This window comes from Elephantulus edwardii, unplaced genomic scaffold, assembly GCF_000299155.1.
Source record: "Elephantulus edwardii isolate Elephantulus edwardi_28Jun2011 unplaced genomic scaffold, EleEdw1.0 scaffold00074, whole genome shotgun sequence".
NCBI classification, from domain to species: Eukaryota; Metazoa; Chordata; class Mammalia; order Macroscelidea; family Macroscelididae; genus Elephantulus; species Elephantulus edwardii.
In genome coordinates, this window is record NW_006399824.1 from 2,718,387 (window position 1) to 2,743,863 (window position 25,477).

General features: G+C 47.9%; 1 protein-coding gene and 1 pseudogene across 1 annotated transcript in view; one reads left to right on the forward strand and one right to left on the reverse strand.

Moving 5' to 3' along the window:
* Positions 1-25,477, reverse strand: part of PALD1 (phosphatase domain containing, paladin 1) — a 58,948-nt gene that overhangs the window by 14,017 nt on the left and 19,454 nt on the right. Inside the window, exons 10-17 of the mRNA XM_006889042.1 lie at positions 25,311-25,406; positions 24,832-24,960; positions 24,235-24,351; positions 23,988-24,143; positions 23,511-23,693; positions 21,863-22,003; positions 21,672-21,743; positions 21,064-21,204 (exon numbers count right to left, since the gene is read on the reverse strand). Of these exons, the coding sequence (XP_006889104.1) occupies positions 21,064-21,204; positions 21,672-21,743; positions 21,863-22,003; positions 23,511-23,693; positions 23,988-24,143; positions 24,235-24,351; positions 24,832-24,960; positions 25,311-25,406 (1,035 nt within the window). The remainder of the gene's footprint in view (positions 1-21,063; positions 21,205-21,671; positions 21,744-21,862; positions 22,004-23,510; positions 23,694-23,987; positions 24,144-24,234; positions 24,352-24,831; positions 24,961-25,310; positions 25,407-25,477) is intronic.
* Positions 15,536-18,109, forward strand: LOC102853606 (annotated as a pseudogene).

The window sequence follows — 25,477 nt, forward strand, 5'->3', positions numbered from 1 at the left end:
ATTACATGATGGGCTGAAAGGCTGGTGGTTTGAATCCCCTACTTGCTCCATGGGGGAAAAACGCAGCCTGCTCCCATCAAGACTTTTGATCTCAGAAACTCAATGGACAGTCACCATGAGTAGGAATCAACTCAATCACTGTGGGTTGTTTGGGGTTTGTTGCTGTTGGTTCTCCTGTCAACAACATTTTCTTCTTGGCCATGCTCAGCTCATCCATCCAGGCAGGCCTAGGAAAAGCACCCACCCACCCCCACAGCCCATAGGGAACACTCCAGTGCTGTTACCACGCCCTGCACAGCTTCCTCTGCCCTCAGTCTGAACCATTTCATTAAAATCATGTTACATTCCATCTTAAGGGTTTCTCATGGCTTTGTGAAGGCATGTGCTTTCTCCCAAGGAAGTGATGAATCCCAGATCAGCACCAGGGTACAGCCAGGTTTATCTCCCCTCCCATTCTAGCCTTTGGGTCTAATTGGAACTCTGTATGCAGTTGGTGCTCAGACAATGAGCACTCCCTCCTTCCTCACGGCACCCTGTCTTTTTTCATATTGGTTTGCATACAAAATTCATATCCACTGTATTTCATGCATGTACACCTATTTCACATAATCCTTCATTTACATCGTTTTAAATACAATCACACACACACACGATGTTTTATAAAATTATTCACCACTGACCTATGTCTACCATCACCCCATCTTTTCAGGTTCCCATAGTTCTATCCTAGATGACGCCTTATCTTTGACTTCAAGTGTCATAGATGGACTCACAGACTCCCAAATGAACTTCCAGCTCGAACCCAGCCTCAGCTGCGCTACTGCTGCTCAAGTATCCACACAGCTCAACTTTCAAGTCTAACAGTCTTCTCAAACTCATCATACATCCCCCAAATTGGTCCGATGGTTCTGAGAATCTGCTCTGCCTACAGATGAGTTCCCCACCCCCACCATCTTAGTGGCAACTCCAACCCTCTAGGGGCTCAGGCTCCTCCCTTTCTCACACCCCACAAGCAAACCATCAAGATAACCCTGGCTGTACATGAAAGCCTTCCAGAGCCTGCTCATTTCCCATCACCTTCACTTACGTCACCCAGGTCCAAACAATCACTGTCTCAGGGACAGCCTCTTCACTGGCCTCCCTGCCGCCTCCTTCACCTCCTGCTGTCCATTCTCACCAGAGCAGCAGACAGAATGACTCTGCTGAACATGAAATTGGCCCGTCTGCTCAAAGGTCTGTGCTTGCCATTTGACTGAGTAGAGGTAGAGGCCCGCACAAGCCCCAGCACTCCCACTCTCTGTCTTTTGATCCTATAAATGACCTTCCTGCCCTCACCCTCTAATGCTCCCTCACTCTGTCCCATCCACACTGGTCTCCTCACTGCTCTGTGAACACACTAAGCCGCTCCCACCTCTATACCTCTGCCCTTGTCTGGTCTCTTATCTGAAAGTTCTTCCCAGATGGCTTACTTCCTCACTAGCCTCCAACCTGTGTTCAAATGTCACCTCCTTAATGAGCCCCTTCCAGACCCCCTTTAACCCTAAAAACAAATGTTTCAGGGAATGGTGCTCTGACAGCTGGATTGCTACATGCAGAACAATGAAATTAAAGCCCTACCTCACACCATATACAAAATTAACTCCAAATGGATCAGTGACCTAAATAATGACCTAACTGTAAGAGTTAAAATCAACACATTCTTGGGGAGAAAAAAGCCAAACCTGCTACTATGAAGTCAATTCTGACTCATGGTGGTCCTACATAAGACAGAATAAAGCTACACTATATCGTTTCAAGGCTGCAATCTTTACAGAAGCTGATTTCCACAGCTTTTTCCCCATGAAGCAACTAGTATGTTCAAACCACCCATCTTTACATTAATAGCCAAACTCTTAACCACTGTGCCACCAGAGCCCCTTTTTAAAGCAGGAGTACATCTTCATGAGCCTGGGTTTGGCAATGACTCCCTAGATAGGACACTGAAGGCACAGGAAATAAAAACAAAATCTATTTAACCAGACTTCATAAAAGTTAGAAACGTTCTTTGCCTCAAAGGACATTGTCAAGAAAGTTAAAAGATCATTTACAGAATCAGAAAATATTTGCAGAGCATATATCTAATAAGGCCTTAATATGACACAATTATGTTTAAAAAAATCCTACAATCCAACAACAAAACAACAAATAACTCAATTAAAATATAGACAAAGGCTTGAATAAATATTTCTCTGAGGAAGATATGCAAATGGCTGATAAGGACAAGAAAAGATGTCCCATACCAACGTTCACTGCAGCACGATTCCCAATAACCCACAGGTGCAAACACAAACCTCTATTGACCAATCAATGGGTAAACAAAATATAGTCCATCCAAACATTTAGCTATAAAGAGAAATGAAGTTCTCACACACGTGACAACATGGATGAACCCTGAAACCACTGTGCTAAGTGAAACAGGTCACCAGATACAGAAGGGCAAATACAAATGACCCTATTTATCTGAAATGTTGCTGTTAAGTGCTTTCGAGTCAATTGTGACTCATGGTGACGCTATGAGCAATGGATCTGAATCCTGGCTTGTGCTGTGCCATCCTGACCACTTCTGTCATACTTGAGTCAGAAGCACTGTGTCAAATAGAAAGGAGACTTAGTAGTTACTGGGACTGTGGATTGGAGCAAATGGAAGTCATTGCTTAAGAGACATTCAGTCTCTGGGATGATGAAAGTATTTTAGCGAAAGAGAATGATTGTGGTTTCACAGAATGGTGAATACAATTAACGCCACTGAAATGTACACTTAAAGATAGTTAATATGGTAAATGTTATGTTTAAATATTTTTTTTTATTTTAGTCCCTCATGGGAGCTCTGGTGGCGTAGTCTGAAGGGAGATGTGCTGCTCCCAAAGGTGGGGCCTCCCTGGTGGTTCAAATTCTCACCAACTCCATGGGAGAAAGACACGCAAACTCCTCCTCCGCCACTTCTGGCCTCCCAAAAACCCACTGGACGGTCAGCTGTGCATTGACTTGAGTCAACGACAGTGTTTAAGTTTTGACAGCCTCTCACGTTCCCACCTCTACCTGCTTCCACACACGTATCACCATCTGACATGTGTATCGTCTACACTGTCTGTGTTTACTGTGCATCTGTCAGGGCAAGGACTTCTGCATCTTGCTCACACAGTCTCCAGCACCCAGTGTAGAGCACAGCATTTAGTCGGTGCACAATAAGCACACCTACTAAGTTATGAATTCTGGATGACTAAGTGCTGGCATCCTGCATCTTCATTAATCCCAGCATCATAAAATGCCTGGTATTATCAGAGCAGCTCCTCTGCCTTTCGAAAAGAGAGGAAGAGGTTAAGGAGGGGAAGTGGTCTTCTGGGGTCATGTAGAGAGCTGGGGGCAGAGCAGGAGCCAGGCCTCTCAGTCCATTCTTGCTGTAAACTGCCCACTGTTCCTAAGACCTGGATGCATCCCAGGCTCAGAGGAACATGGACCCAGGAAGAGAAAGAAAGAGCAGAACCTGCACTGATCCACACTCAGATCTCTCTCTGCATTACTATAGTCCTCAAGATGCCCTCTCCTCGACTATGATCTGTTCACCTCTGCCCTCCAGTTGAGGTGAATCCAGATGTGTTGGCAGATAACAAGGTACAGGGACACACAAAGACAAAGGCATACCAACACAGACAAACAGATGTACACATAGACAGACCCACAGAGACACAGATATAGACAGGGACTTACACACAAATATAGATAAGGATCTACACACAGATATAAACAAAAACACATACAGGTATGTACACAGATACTGACGTAGAGAAAGATCCCCAAATATATAGACATAGGTATGCATTATACACAGACAAAGATATAGACATACACACAGACAAACAGATCCATAGACAGACACCCCCAGAGACACAGATGTAGACACAGATATACACAACACACACAGACATCAGCTTACACATAGACAAACACCCACAGCCAGACACAAACAGGCAGACATACACAAAGATTGAGACACACTCCTCTCTCTCCCCCCCGTTCTGGCAGCTGCCCACTGAGCCACTGCTCTATTCTGGGCTGAGTGTGAAGAGTCTTAAGAGGCAGCCTTTTCCTTCTGTCAGTGTTTACGAGAGCAAACATCATTCCAAGGCTACTTTATTTCAAGGACCCTGGCCCGGGGGATGGATTACCTGTTGGAATGAGATCTCTGGGGACTCTTTGACCCTGCCAGAGTTGTGGGAAGGCTCACAGAGACCCCATCTGGGGCCTAGAACCTGGCTGTCTTATTTTCCACTTTTCTAAATAAACAGCTTCAGCCTGGCACAATGCCTGGGTCCTCAACCTAACAGGTAAACCCCCTTGTTTATAAGGCCAACTCTGCACCAGGGCAGTGCATGCAGCAGGTGCTCAATGCCAGCAGCTTCTCTGTCATCTCTTCCCTTTTCCATCACTACAAAATTGCCCCAGTGGTCATAGCTGCCATGAGAGAAGGGAAGAAACAGGCCAATGACCTGGGACACTGGTTCTGGTCCCACCCTGGCCTCTCACAGGACTGTCTCCGTATAACGGGGCTAATAAAACCCACCCTGATCATGCTTGGAGCACCAGTGGAGACAAAATGTTAAGAAAGGTGTTGGGAAATTGGACAAGCACAGCTCCAAGTTAAGGCATAACAGACTTTATCAAAGGCATCTTGACTTAAGCCCAAAGAACATGTCATCCCTCTGTGTGGCCACCTTCCCCTCAGCTTTTCCTCAAACTCCTCAAGGGCCAAGCAGGAGACACATTAGGCTGTTTTGAATACAGAGCACTAAGAATTATCATCTGTAGCCAAGGCCAAAGGAAAGTGTTGCTAGCATTAATGAGTGTAGCAGAGCCTCCTTCGGGAGCTCTGGCCTCCATTCCTGTCACAAACGTTTTCCCTTTCCAGGCCCAGCAGGAAATAACTAATTCAACAGACAGTGTTACCACCATGGGCTAAAAGCCATCTTGGATTTTCCTCATCCTGGCCTCATCCTGGCCTCAGCCTCCTCCCCTCCATCGCAACATCATGGAGTAGTTTAAAGAGAGGTAGGGGTTTTTTTTGGTATTTTGAGTTTTTTTTCTTTCTTGTTCCTTTGGAAGCAATTTTTAAAAATGGCTTGAGCCTGCTGCTCCCTCACACTCATGAGGTAAGCAGGCCCTCAATCCACTCTCAGTGCTGCTTAGAGAAGGGAGGAGGCGTCGCCGTGGCTACATCGTCAGAGGCTGGGCCAAGAAAGGCAGGCCTCGGCCTGAAGAGATGTCCAGAGTGTTGTATTAGAAAATAAACACACGCTCTGCCCTAATCAGTCTGGAATTACCTCAAGGATGAGGACTACAGCCCCTAATTCTTCTTTCTCCACAGCAGGGCTTGAGGTGAGCAAGGAGAGTTAGAATTACGTCTCCTTTTTCCTGGGGAGACAGTTTGGGCGCTGATCAAGGAGCTGGGGTCCTAGGTATTGCCCTAAAGCTGCCATTTGTGCCTCTCTGTACAGTGTGGATCATGAATATTAAGCCTGTCCCATGTCACACACCAGCACAGCGTTAGGATGGAGCAAGGCTGTGGATGTGAGGATGTATGGACGGCTAGGGCAGGGTGTTTCTCAGGCAGGCCCCTGGCCTCTGGCACTGGTCTCCAGTGACACCTAGGCTCCCTTCACAAGGCCCCTCTCCCTTCTCCCAGACCACCCCTTCCCAAGTCACCCAGACCTTCAGGTACCCACAGCCTCTTCACAGACCCCGCTCCACAACCACCCAGGGAAGCTCTCCCAACCAAGGAGTCAACTAGTCAACTCCTGACAACACCACGTGAGGCAAGGTATAACTGTGCTCCACAGGGTTTTAAATTTTTAATTGTAAGTAGACTGGGATAATTGGGATGGGAGTGTCAGAGGCAGTGCAATTGGCACAGGACAGAGCGGAGTTTAGGGCTGTTGTACATAGGGTCGCTATGAGTCGCAGGTGACTCGACGGCACATAACAACAACAACAACAGACTGCCAGGATTTTCCCCCGATGTACTATTGAGCAGACTTAAGCATGATTAGTAGACCAGTGTGATAACTCAGAGGAGTTCTGGGGGTTTAATGCAAAATTCTTCCCTTCAATTTTAAAGAACTACCTCTCACACCAACTCGTTCTCAGGAGACAAGTATGAAGAAGGGGAGAAGCAAGCACTGAGCCTGCCTTATCTGTAAAATTACACTTCTGGCAAGGGAGCTCTAGTGGCTTAGTAGTAAGGAGTTTCACTGCCAACCCAAAGGAAGGTGGTTCAAACGCACCAGTTGCTCTGTGGGGAAAGAATGGGGAATCTCCTATGCAATTTATAACCTCTGAAACCCTGACTCAATGGCAGATAGCAACAGCAACATACCTCAAGGGAAGGGGTTCCTTCTGAAAGTACTGCATGTTAATTTACACAGAAGAATGTCAGAATTAATATAGCACCATTTTACAAACACATGAAGAAATAAAGAGCCCAAGCAACCAGTCGCTGCCAGCATCACTGGAAGACAGGAGACCTCCTATGTTGTAAGTGACAGTATATGGCGCCGCCTGGGAGGATTCTTGGCAAGAACAAGCCAAAATCTGGTCAAGCCTCTGGCCCTTTCCATCAGCCTCCAGGAAGCCTAGGGACAAACGTGCTAAATGAAACCTAGGGGTGTGGTTAGCAAAATCTATGCTGGCAAGAGACAGCTCTCAACTTCAAAGAGGAAGTTGGTGCTGATGCAGATTTAAAAAAGGACACAGAAGAGTGGAGAAACAGGCCTTTTGTGCATTGCTGGGGGAATGAAAAGTGGTCCTGTCAACAATGCACAAGATCCCTCAAAAGTTAAAATATAGAATTACCATGTTGCGTGCTACTGATTTCAACACAAAGTAACATTACAGAGGGTTACAGGTTCTTGTGTAGGTTATAACCTTAACAGAAGAGAGTCCTGGTGGTGCAGAGGTTATACACTCAGCAGCTAACTGAAAAGTCAGTGGTTCACCCCCACCAGCTAGCATACAGGGGAAGTAGCAGTCTATCTCTAAAGATTATAACTTTGGAAATCCTTTGGGGCAGTGGTCATATAGGGCTGCTATGAGTCAAAATCAACTCAGGGGCAGTGGGTTTGTTTTGGGGTTTAATCTTTACAGACACACACGTCAGGTCATTTCTCCCACAGAGCAGCTGGTAGGTTCAAACCACTGACCTTTTGGTTAGCAGACCTGAGAGCAGATGCTTATACACCATGTTCACTGCAGCATATTTTCCACAGCCAAAAGGTGGACTCAACCCAACTGTCCATCAACAGATGAACGGTCAACAATATGAGGAATTTCCATAAAGTGGAATATGATCAAGTCGTAAAGAAGAATCACATTTTTGATGCATGTTACAATACGGATGAATCTTGAAAACTCTATGTTGAGTGAGCTAAGTTACATGCTCAAGGGCAAACACTGGATGATTCTACTTACATGAAACACAGTTGCTTAATGTCCATAATGTTGTCGTTGTTAAGTGCCATTGAGTCAAGTATCATAGCAACCCTGTAAACAAAAGATCTGAACCCTGTTCTACAACTATCGTCATGACCACAATATGTGGTCTGTGAACTAGTACGCCAGGGGCACTGGATACTGTGAGAATGTTCCTAAATGGGGAGCTTTCACTCATCACCCACCTTTGTGGTGTTTAAGAACCACATCACTGCATCACCTCCCACTCGACCCACGCCCTTTACCTTTTGCAGCTGCTATTGCTAGGGTTGGCTTTGCCACATTTGGGAGCCATGATGCACTTCCCAGTACTATTTTCTAAAGAAAATGAACTGAGAGATCACGCTACAACACTCACGTGATGCATTATATGAGAAAGGAGGCTGCTATCACTGAGTTAGTGCGCTGTGTGATGTTGAACTTTATTACCAAAGAGAGAAAATCCACTTTAAAATAATGATAGACAATACAGTGCAATGCATATATAAGCTGGTAACATATGTATTTCTTGTGATTATTTAAATGCATATTTTATTATCAGCAATATTATTCTTATAGCTAATGCATGCCCTGAACCATTACATGCATGGCTATGCAAATGCTTTGTATATAAGAGACACGAGGCACACACTATGTTCACAGACTACAATTTTGGGGGTTTTTTTCCCTGACTAGGCTTTTTGAACTCTAGAGCCTTATAGGACTCTGGATGTACATCTGGTCAGATGTTGTCCAGACAGATGTTATGCAATGAAGGACTGTAGCTAGCATAGGTAAATGTATACAGTGAGTTAATTAGAGGTTACCAGGTAATGAGGGAAAGGAAAAATGGAAAGTTACTGCTTAAAGATGTACAGAGCTTCTGTTTGAAGCAATGGGAAACTTTTAAAATAGTAATGACAGATGTACAATATTGTGAATATAACTTAATTGTATACTTAAAATAAAACTGAAAACTTTGTGTTAACATAGTTTGCAATTTAAAAAAAAGAGGAGGATCAAGAAAAAATATTTATAAGACATAGAAACCAAATGAGATATATGGATCTTGCTTGGATCCTAATTCTAATAAGCCAACTACAAAAAGGCTGATGAAACTAATGGAGTTAGAGTGGTGGAGTCAGTCAGGAGGGAGCTGAGCTGTAACCCAAAGGTCATGCCTCTCTAGTGGTTCAAATCCACCAGCGGCTCCAAAAGAGAAACAAGAGTGTCTCCTCCCATGCGATTTATGGGTTCTAAAACCCAATGGAAGTAGTGAGCTAAGAGTTGATTCCTACTCCAAACAATGAGAGAAAGAGTATAAAAACCTAACTAATGAGGTATTTAACAACAACAAATTAGTTTCATTCTTTCAAGTCTGATAATGGTGTTGGTGGTTGTTGCTGTGTACCATCGAGTCAGAACCGACCCATAGCTGACCCTCCTGCGGGTTTTCAGAGGCAGTTGTTGCACAGGAGGAGAATGCCCATTCTTCTCCCGTGGAGCAGCTGGTTGGCCTTGAACTGCATGCCTTTGGGAAGGCAGCACAGCTTCTCGCTACTAGGCCACCAGAGCTCCCCTTTTTCTTTCAGATGAGGACTGGGACTTGCTTTAACATAATTCAGTGAGGACAGGAGACTTCTGGGTAAGATGATGGACTAGTGAGACACAGCCCACACCTTGTTCAACTGTTGTTACACTGTCACATACCCTCAAGATGGAATCAACTCACAGGTGACCCTCCAGTAGGTTTTCAGGGGCAGTAAATCATACGTGAGGAGACTGTTCATTTTTCTCATGTAGAGCAGCTGATGGATTTGAACTGCTTTTCTCTGAGTTGGCAGCCCAACTCTTTATCAGTAAGCCACCAGAGCTCCTTCCCTCTTCAACTAAGACCCCAGAAAACAAGAATAACAGAGCTAATGATCATCCTGGAACCCAGTATTTTGACAGAAAAGTTATGGAAGTTGTTTAAATGCTGATAAAAGGTAGACACTAAATGAAAACAGAATATGGAGGCAAAGAGAACAGTGTATGGTGACAAAGAGTACAGTGAACTTGAAGTAGCATGATGCCATCATTTTAACTATCTTGGGTCTCTTTCTGATGGGTCAGGACAGCAGTGGTGTCCACACCATCAACTGGCTGATGACGACAGGGACAGCAACAGCACCAAGTGACACTACACCTCCTGCAGCTTCGCTCATCAGGAAAAAGTAAAAGACCAGCTTCCGCTGGACCTGACTAAGTATATCCAGCACCAGCCCAGTGGGCCCTCGACTGCGCTACACAAACAGTGAACTGAGAAATGCACACACAACCCCGTCCTCTGTCACAACCCCCAGAAGACAGGAGAGAAACACTAAGATGGGTCAGACTAGGAAGCAGTACTAGGTACACACACTGCTCAACCAGACACATATCAAAACAAAACCATGGGCAACATCACAAGAACCGGGTATAACAGCAAACTTTAAACAGCTCAAAAAATGGGTGCTGGGAACAAGATGAATTTAAAAAGTGACCAAAGTACAGAACCAGAACATCTTCCAGAGGAAAAAATATGATTAGGACTTCCAGGCGAGGAATTCAAACAAATGATAGAGAGGTGCGTCTTCACCGGATTCAGGAAAAAATTCAAGGAAGCCACACACGCAATGAAAGCACGCATAGGCATAACTCTAGAAGATTTTAAATTATACATACAAGACGAAACAGATAAAAAGAAATGGGACATTAGAGTCAATATTTAAAAAACAAATCAAGATACAGAGTATTAAGAGTAAAATTTCACAAAGATAGAAAATAATCCAGTCCAGGAGTTCATGAACTACGATTGGCTATACTGAAGAATTATTAATGCTAGGAGGTAAGCAGACAACTTCAAGGATTGTCTCTACTTCTGTGTATTCTTGAAGTTTTGTTTTGTTTTTTGAAAAAAGCTTACTTTCAACACAGCCATTAGCCCAACAGTAATAATCCACGTGAACAGCAGAGCGGCGTGCACCAAGCTGTTCTCTGCCTCATCACCCATCAAACAATAATAGAGGACAGTAATCAAACGGTCCAAGCAGACAGGAACAGCACGTGCCAGTGGAGACCCCCACCTGACGGCCCCTGACGTATGTGTTAAATACAATAGCGACAGTGTACCCACAAGCTGACCCTACTTATGAACCTGCTGATTCCTGCCCTGTTTGGCCCATGAGGATAAATTCAAACTGAGAAGCACACAACCCCATCACTGCTGGGCCCCCGTGTTACAGAGTAGAATGTTCCATAGCATTTTCTCGGCTGGAGTCTTTTCAGAAGTACTTAGTCACGTCTCTCTCTCTCACCACCCTGCTGCATAGCTGACAGCTGACTGACGTCCTTTGTGCCACACAAGGACCCAAATATAAGATCGGTGAAGCCTGGCCCACGGGTCTATTACAGGCCAAGGCCTAACACAGAACAGACACTCACTGTTTGCCAGAAAAACTAATGTTTAAAAAAACATGAACCTCACCCAGGTGACGACCCCTCCCTGTGCACACAGCACCTCACACCTGTGAAAGTGCACGCAGGTAAGTACACAAAGGCCAGAAAGAGAAAAGCAAACAGCAAGTGGTCAGTAGGCCATGTGGGGTCTCTCTTCTCTCCAGAGGAGTCTCCTTGGGTTATAGTCTTTATAACCAGCACCAAATGACACACAGCCTGGCTCCTGCCGTGTACCCCCCACTGTGCACAAAGAGACGGGTGTATGTTCTGACATCCCCTTTCTGCTCCACAGCCATGACCCCCAAATCCTCCTGCCTGCCCTGCCTGGGGCCCTGGGACATCCTTTCTGTTCAAAGACACACACATGCCAAGTTCCAGCAGCTCTTCCTCCTAATTGCTTACCATTAATGTGTAAGGTGAATGCTGACCCAGCAGGTGGGCAGGAGAGTGGACTACACTACTTGAGGTCCTGGGGGATGCAGAGTAAAAAAAACGGAAGGACCACATGCTGTTAGCAATACCAGAAGCCCAAAGCTGTGACTTCCTGGGAGAAAAACATCAGTGAGATGGAATGTTGACCACATCTAAAATGTTTCCGCCAACAAACATCATGTTCCAACTGATGACAGTGATAAATCCACCCCCAGCTCTGGCTCGGGCCCCAGTGTGTCCGATGGCGGGGATTCCCTCCACATTTGCTGACCAGCATCCCCGGCCCATACAGCATCCTGGCCTGCTCAGAGCAGGGAACAAGACTCCACTGGAGGCCACCAGTTGTTGCTGAGTGTCCTCCCATCAATTTCAACTCAGAGTCGTCCCACGGGACAGAGCAGCACTTCCCACAGGGTTTTCTGGGTTGCCAACCTTTGTGGGAAGGGAGTTCTGGTGACCCAGTGGGTAAGGAGTTACAGGCAGGTGGTTCAAATCCACCAGCTGCTCTGTAAGAGAAAAATGGACAATCTCCTCCTGTGGCATTTAATGCCTCTGAAAACTCTTTTGAGGATCAACTATGAGTAGGTTCTCACTCAATGGGAATGAGAGAGAGACCTGTATGGAAGCAGAGAGGTGTCGCATGGAGCTACTAGGTGAGTTTGAACTGCAAATCCTTCAGTTAACAGCTGAGTAGTTCACAGTACCACAACCAGGGCTCCTGGGAGGTGGTCTGGGCAGGTGTCCATGAAAGTGAATCTGCCACAGGTGAGGTGCACAGCCAGGTCTCCAAATAGTCCACTGCAGGGGTTGAAGGTAAACCCCTCAGGGACCACAGTCAGGACACCAGGGAAGACAGGATGCCCCCAACTGTACCCTGCAGCTATACACACAGGAAGAGAGCTGAACACAGCAGATAACCCATATTACCTCAGCACTGTTCAGTATCATCTCCTCCCCTCAGCACTGAGGACTCACCAGCCCCCTGCACACACCGTGACACGTCACACCTGAGTCCAGGTGTGCTGCTCCTGAGGTGAAAAGGGCATGCTTTGTACACCATCACAAACACAGTGTGGCCTCCAAGCAGGGAGCTGGGTCTTTACCTCACATCCCTGCTCTGTCAATCCACCTGGGTGGGTCCTTGGAGGCCCCATCTCTCTCTGGGCCCCAATGGAGGGGACAGACAACCTGAGTCCTCAAGGCACCGAAAGCTGAGAGTCTATGGAGGGGGTCTGAAAGGGGCCCGTTCCAGGCCACACTCACGCTCCAATCAATCCTCTCTCTAAGCAGATGTTGTGCACCTCCAGCACGCTGGCTCTATCTACCATCTCATGAAATTCTCATACATGACCTGGCCAGGCAATACAAGGGCCAGGGCCCCTTTCTAAACCCAGAACCCAAATGACATCCACCTCCCTTCCTCCACTGACCAGCATGATCGGCGAGACCCACTGCCTTCCCTTCTGTCTGGCCTGTGATGACCGGACCGTGGTGGCCTTAGTACATTCCAATCTGTTATCCAGTCCAATTGCATACATTTCATAATTTGCAAAACTCTCACAATCCAGAGACAGTAAACAGTCTCCTTGATTACACACAGAGCTGGCCGGAGGCAACTTCTAGCCCAAATGCAGCTGGGACAGCTCAGCTCACAGTGACCTCAGCAGCAGGACACACATCCCAGGCCAAGCGGAGCCCAGCTGGTCGACCTTGCAGCACCCCCATGACTCTGTGGCTAAAGGAGGCACAGCCCTGGTCACCAAAAGGCCCCAACTCAGGAACACTTTCCCAGGCCAAGAAAGAATTCCCAACTAAGCCAGAATTTTACAGGCTGTCCTCTAACCTAAGATGGTCCTTGTACTTTTATAGTATTCAAACATCCTTTCTTTTATCCAAGAAGGGCTGGGGTTTAAATTTTTACTTCTTTTTTCCTTTACAATAGACACGTTTACCAAAATTACACCCTGGTAATCTTGTGTGTCCCTTCACTCCTGACACCTGACCAGGGAGCCCTGCCAGCTGGGAAAAGGGCTCTGTTCTCTCTCAGCCTTGAGCAGCAATTTCAGATCTCTAACTGGCGGCCTGGGGGTCTCCTGCCACTTAAAAGCCTTATGACGAACACATCAAAATATAATTCCTGTCCCTTCTTCCAAGTGGCGGCATGCAACCTGAGAGACAGTTTCAGAAAAGCAACCTCCAACTCCCCCAGGATTGGCTGGGAGAGAGCTACTAGGGATACAACAGGGAGTAAGCACAAAGAAATGACAGAGCTGTCTGTCGACCCCCTCCACACACTTCAGGGCCTGAATCTAAGGACAGAGTCAGCAGGAAGCCAAGGCCTGAGAAACTGCCCTCTAAGGCCACCTCAGCCAAGGCTGAAACCTGGACTACTGACATAAAGACCTGGCTAAACCCCAAGGACCACTGTTCCATCCCCAAATGTTCCCTCTTCGGCCCTAGGGGCTAAGACACATGGGCTTTGACTGTGTGAAGTCTGTTTTGAAGCTAGGCCCTTCCTTTCTACTCAGTCCCACCAAGGACCCAAGGGACTGGCCAGGTCCTGGATGTGCTGAAGATATGGACAAAGGGCTGACCCACGCGATCCATGTCCAGAGCAGGAGCCAGGGGCTGGTTGCCAGCATCACCCTGGCCCTGCTCACAAGGTGTCGATGGAGGACTGAACCATAACCATCACAGCAGCTAATTCCAATCCCACCTACTAAATTCAAGGGAGGCCCTAAACTCTGGCATGTCCAGCCTCCTCCTGATTTATCACTCAATCCACAAATCATCGTACTGGGGGGCTGGGGGGAGGCAGGGGGAGAAAGGCTATTGTTAACAGCCCTTAAGCTGACTAACTCAAGGTGATCTGGTGTGACAGAGTAGAAGTGCAAGATCTTCAAGTGACTCTGAAACTTGGACAGAGTTTGAAATGGAAACTGCTTTTTCTGAAGTCTGAAACCATCTCAAGAGTTCACTGGCCTCACCCTGGCTGCACAGTGAAATCATCTGGGGAACTTCATAAAATTCACCCATGTCCTGGCCTCAGGGCAGGCCAGTTAAATCAGAGTCTCTGGAGGTGGGGCCCAGGCACCAGTCCTTTTTAAAGACTCCCAGGTGGATCGATTGTGTAGTTTACAGGGTGCCTCAGGCCAGCCTGCCCTTCAGGGCCTCCAAGAGTTTGGCCCAAATGTAGCTTACTGTTGCCACCTCATGGCTATAGTGGGGAATAGCTCCATTTTAGCTCAAGCCACTCCCTGATCTCAGGGGACCTATCCTCATGATCCCACGCTGAGGTCAGCACCACCGTGGCCTTTGAAAAGGCCCGATGAGGCATCACTAAGCCACTCCACATTTCAAAGACAACCAGAGTAACCACAGCAGAAGGTAATTCCACCCACACTTGCTTCTCGCTCTCCAATTCCCTCTCCACTTCCAAGAAAATAGAATCTACTTGCCCATCCAACCTCCTTTCTGAAAATTTACAACATACAGGCATCAAACCACCTGCACCCTCTCACTTTGCGCCCTGCTGACTCCTGGCCTTTGCCCAGGGGCCTCCCACTGGGCATGCCTTCCCCCGCTCTCACTCTATTGGGGTTGTTACAGGCTTCTTTGCTCCACCCTCACAAAGGGCAGCCAGGAGTACAGAGCACAAGAGGGGAAGGGGATGTCAGTTTTGGAAGCCTGGAAAGCAGTGAAAAGTCAGTGAAAGTCGGTGGAGCTGGGAAGCAGAGACAGGGTGAGGTGGGAGTGCTGGCTGGCAAGTCCACAGCGCTCTGCAGCAGGGCTGGGAAAAGGAAAGGACTTCCCAGCCAGAGCGCCCTCAGGGCAGTCCAGACACTCGGCTCATTGCCTACACCTGGTGGCAGCATGCAAAACCACTGTCAGCAGAGTTCAAGGGAGCAATCGCTGGGCCTCAGAAAATACCAAGTCTGTCTTCTGACATTAAGTCCATCTTCTGAGAGAGGGTCAGGAGAGGGTTGGGGGAAGGCTGTGTCTCCCACCCCGTGTGGGTCTCCGAAGTGCCCAGTCGCTGTGGAGCGTCAGGTGCGCCCAGCAGATTGGCTCATCTTGGGAGATATTGCTCAGCCTGAAGATCAGGTGACCAGTGACATCAGTCATGTCATCCTGACCTTTTGAAAGCCCACCTCCTTATAGACCTGATGAATTCAAACTGAAACATTATGTACCAAGCAACGACATATATGGTGGAGAGATGCGTAATCGCCCAATGCTTTCTCAGCCAGCGTATTCCTTCTACCCAGAAGATGAAATTCTCCACTTTGTACATGGACATCTACTCCAGTAGTCATTAGGATTCAGTCTATGCTCATTATCATGATGTGCATTGCCGTATTTGCCTGTGTCGCCTCCGCACTTGCCTGGGCCAGAGGCTATGGAAACGGTTTATGGGGCAGTGGTATGAGCTACCCTTATGGAAGTGGCCTTAGGTAGTTTAGGAAGTAACTATGGTTACGATCATGGCTATGGCTATGGAGGAGGTTACACAGATCCAAGAGCAGCCAAGGGCTTCATGCTGGCCATGGCTGCCTTTTCTTTCATCACGGCATTGGTGATATTTGTTACCAGTGTTATAAGATCTGAAATGTCCAGAACCAGAACGTACTACTTGACTGTGATAATAGGGAGTGCCATCCTGGGCGTCACGGTGTTTATTGCCACAATCGACTACATAATGGGCGTCAACCCAACAGCCCAGTCTTCTAGATCTATGGACGGTTCCCAAATCTACACTCTCTGCAACCAATTTCATGCTCCTGCAGTCTCTGGCCTCTACATTGATCAGTATTTGTATTACGACTGTGTGGTGGATCCTCAAGAGGTTAAAAACATTTCTGCATACGAAGATAAAATAGATGAATGGGACCTTCTGCCAATTAAATTCCTATGCTCATCCAAAAATTTCTCCAATGGGGTAAAAAGGGAAGCCTCAGATTGAGAAAAAAATATTTGGTAATGACATGTCTGATAAAGGGCTTATATCTAGAATTTATAAAATACTTGAGCACTACAGCAAGATTAAAGTAAATAACCCAACTGAAAAATGGGCACAGGATATGAACAGACACTTCACCAAAGAAGACATTCAGATGGCAAACAAACACATGAAGAAATGTTCAAAATGCCTAGCTCTAAGAGACATGCAAATCACAACTATGAGGTATCATCTCACCCCAGTCAGAATAGCAAAATTTAACAGAACAGCAAGCAACAAATGCTGGCAAGGTTGCAGACAAACTGGAACCCTTATTCACTATTAGTGGGAGTGTAAAATGGTGCAACCACTATGGACGGCTGTATGGCACTTTCTCAAAGAGTTGCAAACAGAAATACCATTTGACCCAGCAATTCCACTACTGGGAATTTACCCTAAAGAAACCATAACTGCCACCCAAGCATATATACACACATCCATGTTTATTGTGGCTTTATTCGCAATAGCAAAGAGCTGGAAACAACCTAAGTGCCCATCAACAAACAAATGGATAGATAGAGAAGATCTGGTATATTCACACAATGGAATACTATGCAGCATTGAAAAACAAGGAACTCATGAAATATTATGCAAATAAATAATCCTTGAGGACATTATGCTGAGTGAAATATCTCAGTCACAAAAGGGCAAATATTGCATAAGGCCACTGTTGTAAAATGGGACTGACATCAGGGTTGAGGGAACACAGAAAAGGAGGGGAGGAATGATGTATACTGCATTGAAACAGATGAGGGAGAGGACTATTTAAAAGGGACATATGAGTGGGTATTCTTGTCATTACAGAAGTCCAGAATGAAAGCTGCATAGTAGAGTGGACTTGGGGGGAGGGACTGCATAACAATGAAAGAGTTTTTCTTTTCAAGGAGAAGAGTGAATTGGAGGGCGGGGGTGGGCAGAGAGAAAACTGTAACAGTTAATGACTGGAAACTCTTAAGTCTCTGTAAACTTTCATTAAAATTAATTTTTTTTTAAAAAGGAGAAAAACAAATGTTTCTGCAGGCACACCATCCATGCCGCTGCCACCATCTGACTATGTGGACAGCGTTGACAGTTCCATGGCTTACTCCTCCACTGGTAAAATAAATGACAAAAGATCCTACCCAGATTATTCCTTCAAATCAACACCGGTGCCTGAGGCGGCTCAGGAGCTTCCCCTGACTTCACCTGTGGTTAACTGCAGACAGCCTCGTTACAGCAGCAGCGCTGACATACACACCCCTTCAAAGTGGGCCCCCACGAAGGGAAGGGCAGGGAAGTCAAGGAGAACACAGCAGGACCACTATGAAACAGGCTACATGACAGGTGGCAAAGGGCAGTCTGTCGTGCAATGAGCTGGAGGAGGACTGTGTCAGGGAAAATCCACCTATCACTTCGGATCAGCAAAAACATCTTTACAAGAAAAGTTCTGACACTGGCCTCCAGGAATACAAGAGCTTACAAGCAGAAGTTGACGAGGTCAGTAAAGAACTCTCACGTCTGGATAAAGTATTAGATGACTATAGACAAGAAAGTGAGGAATACATGGCTGCTGCCGGTGCTGCTGCTGAATACAACAGACTGAAGCAAGTTAAACGATCTTCCGACTACAAAAACAAGAGGAATTACTGCAAGCAGCTGAAGAGCAAATTGTGACACATCAAGAAGATGGTTGGAGATTAAGATAAACGGAAAACATAGAGGGAAGATGTCATCCAGTTTGAAAGATTAAGGAATATGTCTGGAGGTCTCCACAGTGTTCTCATGAGGCAAATGACTGGACTGTGATCTGAAAGGAAAAGCCTTTGTGATCACCGCAAAGTTTTGGTAGCTTTAACATCACTACATCATCACCAGTATTGAAGCATTTTGTAAATATCTTTTGAAAATCAACTGAGCCGTGCACTCCAATGAAGGATTTTATGTTTTAAACATTGGTTCTTGTGTTAAGAACTCCTGTTTGAGGTTTATAAATCTGAAAGGAAGGTCCAGTTGTGGACCATGCTGTGGACTTGCACCCACTGAGTGCTTGTCTTAATAATAATAACAACATGGAAGTGTATTCACATAGGCGACTGATCTCATTAAATGCTATCAACTACTCTTCAGATAACTGCTATTCAGATGCTTCCTTTTTGGAAAAGGAAACTGGGTCCCTGCATTGATGTCTCCAAGTGAAAGTGCGGACTTACTAGGATACAGTTTTGATGAAGTCTGCTTTATGACTCCACTAACAAAAGTTGTTGGCCTTCCATATTTTAGGTGGACTGTATTCTACTAGTCTCGCCACCTGCCTGGTAAGTGGGAAAGGAGAGCTTTTTCTTCTCTTATGTTGTCCTAATGATGAAAATCATGTAACAGGAACAAACATGAAATTTTAAAATTGTAAATAACATACTTTTTTAAAATCAAAATCTAAGCTTAGTCTTTAGAATTTTGTTGTATATTTTAAAACAACTTCTTCTCTTTTATGGTTTACATTTTTTTAACCCATTAGATCTTTTCAGTATAACTGAGTATTTGATTACATTTACAATTCAGTTATGACTTGAAACCTATCTTTAAGAAACATTCAAGTCTGTATATATTTTATAAGGTATTAAGCCTGATGTTTTCTTTCAATATTATACTTGTTTGATATCATTAGTTTTGTTAAATATGTAGCCATGGAAAACTATACTCAGGAGTTGTATTTGTTGTTTTAAGCTGTTTTGGGTGCTGTGCTGAATGGTAATTTCCCATTCCTTTAGCTAGAAGAAGACTGACTGATCTGTCTGAAAATAGAATGTTATAACACAAAATACCAAATTATTATCACTTCAAATGGTTCCCTTCGATCTCTTCCCCCTCTTTTTTTAAAATGACAATTCTTTTAAAGAATAATTTTTAAACTGATATATTTAGTATGTAATCCCAACATTTAAGTATATTATTTTCTATGTACAAGTCTGGTTGATTTTCCAAAGAAAATCTTTTAAAGAAATGTTTCCATTATAACAGTGATTCCTTTCTTTAAGTTGAAGAAATGCTTAACTTTCTGCATGCTGCATATACTTTGTTGTTGTTATGTGCCGTTGAGTAGCTTGCGCCTCACAGCGACCCTATGTACAACAGCTCTAAACTCTGCTCTATCCTGTGCCAATCTCATTGCCTCCGACACACTCATCCCGACTACCCCAATCACTGAATCAATCCATCTCCCAGAGGGCCTTCCCCTCCTGCGCCTGCCCTCCACCTTCCCAAGCATGATGTCCTTCTCCAAGGACCGGTCTCTCCTTACAACATGATCGAAGTATGTCAGACGAAGCCTCAGAATCCTTGCCTCCAAGGAGCAGCCCAGTTTAAACCTCTCCAGGATGAATCTGTTTGTTTTCTTAGCAGTCCATGGCACCTTCAGCACTCTTCTCCAACACCAAAGCTCAAAAGCATCAATTCTCCTTCTATCCTCCTTGGTCATTGTCCAGCTCTCTGATGCATAACAAGTGATTGCAAAGATCATGGCCTGTACCAGACACACCTTTGTCTCCAGAAACACACTGTTGCTCTTGAGTACTTTAGAGAGGTCCCTAACAGCAGACTTTCCCATGGCAATATGTCTTTTAATTTCCTGGCTGCTTGTGCCAAGAGTGTTGATTGTGGAGCCAAGCAAACTAAAGCTGTGAACAATCTCAATCTCTTCACCATCCATCCTGATGCTGCCAATTGGTCCAGTGTTGAGAATCTTTGTCTTCTTGACATTGAGCCTCAATCCATACTGAAGGCTGCAGTCCCTGACCCTCAGCAGCAAGCGTTTTAGGTCCTCCTCAGTTTCAACAAGCAGGGTTAATAAAAAATAATAACTAGGAAATAAAAGTCCATCTTCTGAAGCTTCTTAAGCACCTTCCTCTTCTCACAGGTGGCATCTACCTAAACTCTCTTCCCAGCTGACCACTAAATCTAGACACCACCAGACCCAGCCTTCAGCCAGCCAGTCATGTTCACTCTAATGACAATCAGCCCCACAGCAAGTGCACACTGGCCAGTTATGATCAGTTATTTGACAAGCACATATTCTGCCAATGGAAGATGGGCTGAGCACGAGCGTGAGCATGGACTCAGGCTCAGTGCGACACACAGCGGACATACAGGGGACCACGGACAGCTGAGGACAGGTGTCCAGGCCAAGACTCCCAGATTTTTTTCCCCCCTAAATAGGCTGAAAATCAATTTTAACATGAAATGTGGACTACCGTGGAAATTATCAGACCTTGTGAACTGAGTAAGTTACTCAACAACAATGATTTAACTCAGGAGACCAAGTCCATCTTGATTCAGCCCTGACAGCATAGGCAGCCTACATCCTGGACTGATGGGCCAGCTTGGTCATGTCAGCTATCAGAATACTCCCAGCCATCCTCAAGGCCTCAGGTGTCCCACCCGACCCCTGCCGCAGCCAGAAAGCAGGGGCTAGTGGCCGGCATCACAGGGAGTCCATCCTGGGCACCCACATTCCTGATCCCTGACTGGTCCAAGGACACGAAAGTGGTTAAATTCTTTGATCTTCAGTGCATGTCCCTCCAGCATTCCTGGATTGTGTGGTTCAGAGCGCAGGGAGTTTCTATTGGGGATTACCGCACCTCCACTTCATGAAGGTGAAGCAGTGGTCGAGGGCTCACCTGACGGTAGGTGCAAATAATGATTTCCCGCAGATGGTAGTGCATGGGCGTCATGGTCTCACTGACCGTGTCCAGTGCTGCGTCCACCTCCTTCTTCATGTTGTGACCGTCGGGCAGCAGCTGCACCACCTTCAGCACTACCTGGGGCCAGAGTGGACAGGGAGGGTGTGATGAGTAGATAGAATCAGGGCAGTGGTTAAGGGAGACCAGCCTCAGAAACCAGGCTCACACCCCACACAAAGGAACCCAGAGCAGAGGCCAGGCTGGCTGGGGAGGCAGCCTTGGCAGGTCAGGCTCTCCACTGCCCTTCTGAGTCTACTCCTCCATTTGTCCTCTGGTACCCTCTCCTCAGCTGACTGTTGTTAGGTGCTGTTGGCTGATGCGGCGAGCCTCTAACTAGTCTCCCCACCTTCTCCTTAGCCCTTCATCATATTAAAGCAAACATATAAGTGTGGTTACTTCACAGGGCCCCTGTCCTCAGAATAAATACCATAACCCAACCCTACAGTCGGCCGACCACCTGCCTGTGCAGCCTGCAGAGGACACAGACATCCATCTCTGTGCACCTGGCCATGAACACCACACCTGACCGCCCGCGGCACACTTACCTCGAACTCGCCCTTGGTGAACTTGGCGTCAGGCACACTTACAAGCTCGTCCTCAGTCACCTCAGGAAAGCCCTGCCGGGTGGGACAGCTACTAAGACAGGCATCCCACCTGGACTCACCCCGCCCCCACCGCCAGGAGCCCCCCTATATGCTCAGTGTGATGGAGCCCCGTCCCACGAAGCCACACCCACCCGGATGTGCCACAGGGCCAGCACAGCCACCACCATGGCAGTCGTGGTCCGGCCCTGGCCGCTGAGGCAGCTGAACACGAAACCAGTGCCCGGGTCCTTGGCGAGAGCTGTCCGCAGGGCCTCAAGCAGACGGTCAAAGTCCTGAGAGGGGAGACCGAGGGCTGAGCCTGGGGGAAAGGGCCCTGACACTGCCCCATGTGGCCATCCACCCAGATGGCATCCGGAGCTGCCTAGGTGTGACCCCGGATACACACCCCTCCCAGGTCAGAACTAGCATGAATGCGGAAAGAAATGTACCCGGGGTTCACAGTGCCCACCAGAGCAGGCCACATGTTCCACTCCCGAGTTCTGCTTCCCCAGGCTGGACTGGACCCAACACAGAGCCCCCCTAAAGCACAGCCCCCTAGTCCTGCCTCCCACCAGGGCTGGACCCAACCCAGCTGCCACCCGAAGGCACGAGGTGGACTTTTGAACATCACAGCATTCGGCCACCAGGGGGCAGCACACCAGGGGCTAAGAGGCTCACAGGGCAACGTGCAGCGGGAAATGCAAGGACCAGTCAGGACCCCACACATTACACACCAGACACCCTCCACCAACCCCCACACCCCACCCAAACACACACCCCAAGCACACCGTCCAAATACGAGTAAACATCCACCCACACAGCACACACTCCATGCACACACACACAGATGTCTCAGCTGCCATCAGGCACATCCCAACCCTGACCCCACATGTCTGAGTAGAATGAGGATCCACAGGGCTTACAAGGCTCATGTGCAGAAGCAGAGGCCAGGCCTTTCCTCCCACGTCTCTAGGTGGATTCTAACTGCCAACCCTCCAGTCAGTGACTGGATCACCCAGGGACTCCGAGTACACACACCACACTGACTACAAGAAGGCCCACAGACACACACATCACAAACCTGCAGATGTGTTCTCCACACACCCACACACCCTTCTCCAAAAGACACTCCACCCTATCAGTAAAGACCAGATATACCTGGTCTCACACATGTGGCAACGCAACTGAAACATGCCTTACACACATACAAACAACACAGACAGGCCCACCCACCATCACATACTTACCTCTCTCTCATACACCCTCCTCCCTAAAAGACACGTCTACATTATTAACCAGTAATGATCATATATAGTAACTGCATCAAAACACACCACACCCCCCTCCCCAAAGGATACCTCTACAGTATCAATCACGCCAACATACACACAACACCTCTCCAGAAGAATTAATCAGTAACAACCACAATACGTGATCACTCTACTGAAGCACCACACACACACTCCATACACATTCCTTCTACAAAGGCACACACACTATAAATGTCAGACATGCATACCTGCCACTGTATACCTACATCTCTCTCACACACACACTCTCTCTCTCCATAAACATTCCTACACACATCCTACAAATGCCAGACATGCCCACCCACCACTGCACACCTACATCTCACACACACAGACGCACGCACGCGCGCACACACACAGCACCAACAATACAAACTCGAGCCCCTGCAAGTGACCCTGGAACAGTCACTTCCTCCCTGACCCACGCCCACAACCAAGGACCAGGCCAGAAGTCAGAAGTGGGGAATCTCCTCTACCTCCCGCCCCTCACCTCCTCTCGGGGGGCGCAGAAGTCTGGGATGGGGATGCGGCGGTAGGTGAGGCCAGGACACGTCCCACGGTGCTGGCTGAAAACCTCCTGCATGGTGAGGCATGTCTGGAACTGGGGGGTCCCAGAGCCCTCCGGGCCCTGAGGAGGTACACTCAGGTGGACTTTCAGCTGAGTCTCCAGGTTCTAGGGGAGAGTAGGAAGTGGGGGAGAACTCAGGCAACTAAAGCAGCCTCTGGTCACCCCTGAAAAGCCAGTCTGTGGTGGCCAGATCAGCTCTGGCTTCCAGCCCAGCCTAGCCCCTCCCTGAGCCTCAGAGGTCATAACCACACCTGGGCCAAGTGTTCCTCAAATCAGCTACTCCCTCGGGCCTCAGTTTCCCTAACCTACAACAGGAGCATGTGACCGTCTAAAGATCCCCCAGGCTGACTCCCCAGGAGGTCTCTGAAAGAAGGGGTCCTCACAGGCAGGAGGCCTCACCTCCAGCTGGTCAGGGTCCACAGAGATGTCGGGCCCCCGCAGGCTGTGTGTCTGTCCATCACACTCCAGCACAGGCTCCTCCCTCAGGCTAACCCACATGACCTGCCGCAGCTTCCTCTTGGCATCGGTCAGGTAAGCCAGGAGGCTGCCCAGCGCCTGGGGAAAGAGGACGGTGACCCATAAGACACAGGGCTCGGCCAGCACTCCCTTCCCCCAGCAAGTGCACCCAGGCCCCCAGAGAGGTCACCTTGGTGCTGGGTTGGGCCGTGCCATAGATGGGCACACGGGGTACCCGCCGAAAGTTGGCCACATCCATTTCTCTGATGGTGCTGAGTGCATCCGGGGAGACAAGATCATCCACTTCCTGCAGGAGAGCACCAAGTGTGGAGCCCAGGGAAGCCAAGGAGATTCACTGAGAGGTCCGGAGCCCAGCCCGAGGCCACTCAGCTCTGGACAGAGCCGAGAGGGACATATGGCAGTTAACCAAGCACTTCTGCACAACTGGCACCTCACCAGCACCCTGGTGAGAATAACAGTGCCTACTCTGCAGCTGAGGAAGTCGAGCCTGACATGAGCAGCTGGTGGTGAAATTCCAGACACCAGTCCACTACTCCCTGCTCAAAGCTCGCAGCTTGAGACTCAGGAAAAGGTGCCAGAGGAAAAGTCAAGGCAGTAAAAGGCGCTGGAGACTGGAGAACAACTCTGCTTCCTTCACAGGAGGAGCAGAGCTCACAGGCATCCCCTCTCCGGCTCAGGAAGGGCAATGTTTAACCCAAAGAGACACCGCATCAAGGGTCCATTGAGCCACGCCCGCTCCACACCCCCAGAACAACTGGCCACTCACCAGGGTGCCCTTGGCGATGAGGTCTGAGGGGGCCACAGGCTCCGCTCTGCTCAGCGTCAGGGGCAGGCGGTACAGCTCCGGGTGGGCACAGAGCCAGCGGCTGAAACTGAGGGCAAAGGCCAGCAGGTACTGCAGCCCGCGGCCAGAGAGACGTGGAGTTCAGGGGTACAGGGTCGTCCTAAGCCTCCCCTGCCACGGGGGTGGGGAGCCTGGCGACATTCCACCGAGACCCCAGGCAGGGAGAAGAGCAGGCAGGAAAGGGCCTGGGCAGCGGGAGCTGGAATGTTCCAGGCCCTAAAACCCCGGCCAAGGCTCAAGGGAGATAGGAAGGCCTCCCTTAATGAGGAAGCTCACAGACACCCTTCTATCTGCACCTCTGGTCACCCACACCCCTTCCCTTAGGGACCCGCATTTTCCCAGCTTTGCCGCGGGGACAGAGGAGAAGGGGGACTATCCCACTTATCCATTCTGGGCCTGACCTGCTCATGGAGATAGTAGTTAAACAGGATCAGGTAAAAATAGCGCTCCAGGCTCCGCAGCGTCCTCTGCCGGAGACTGTGCTGGCTGCTGCCTTCCTGAAGTGGGGGAAATGGAAGAGCAGGGCGTTGAAGATGGGGGGCCCAGGCCCCAGTCCCTGACTCTAGCA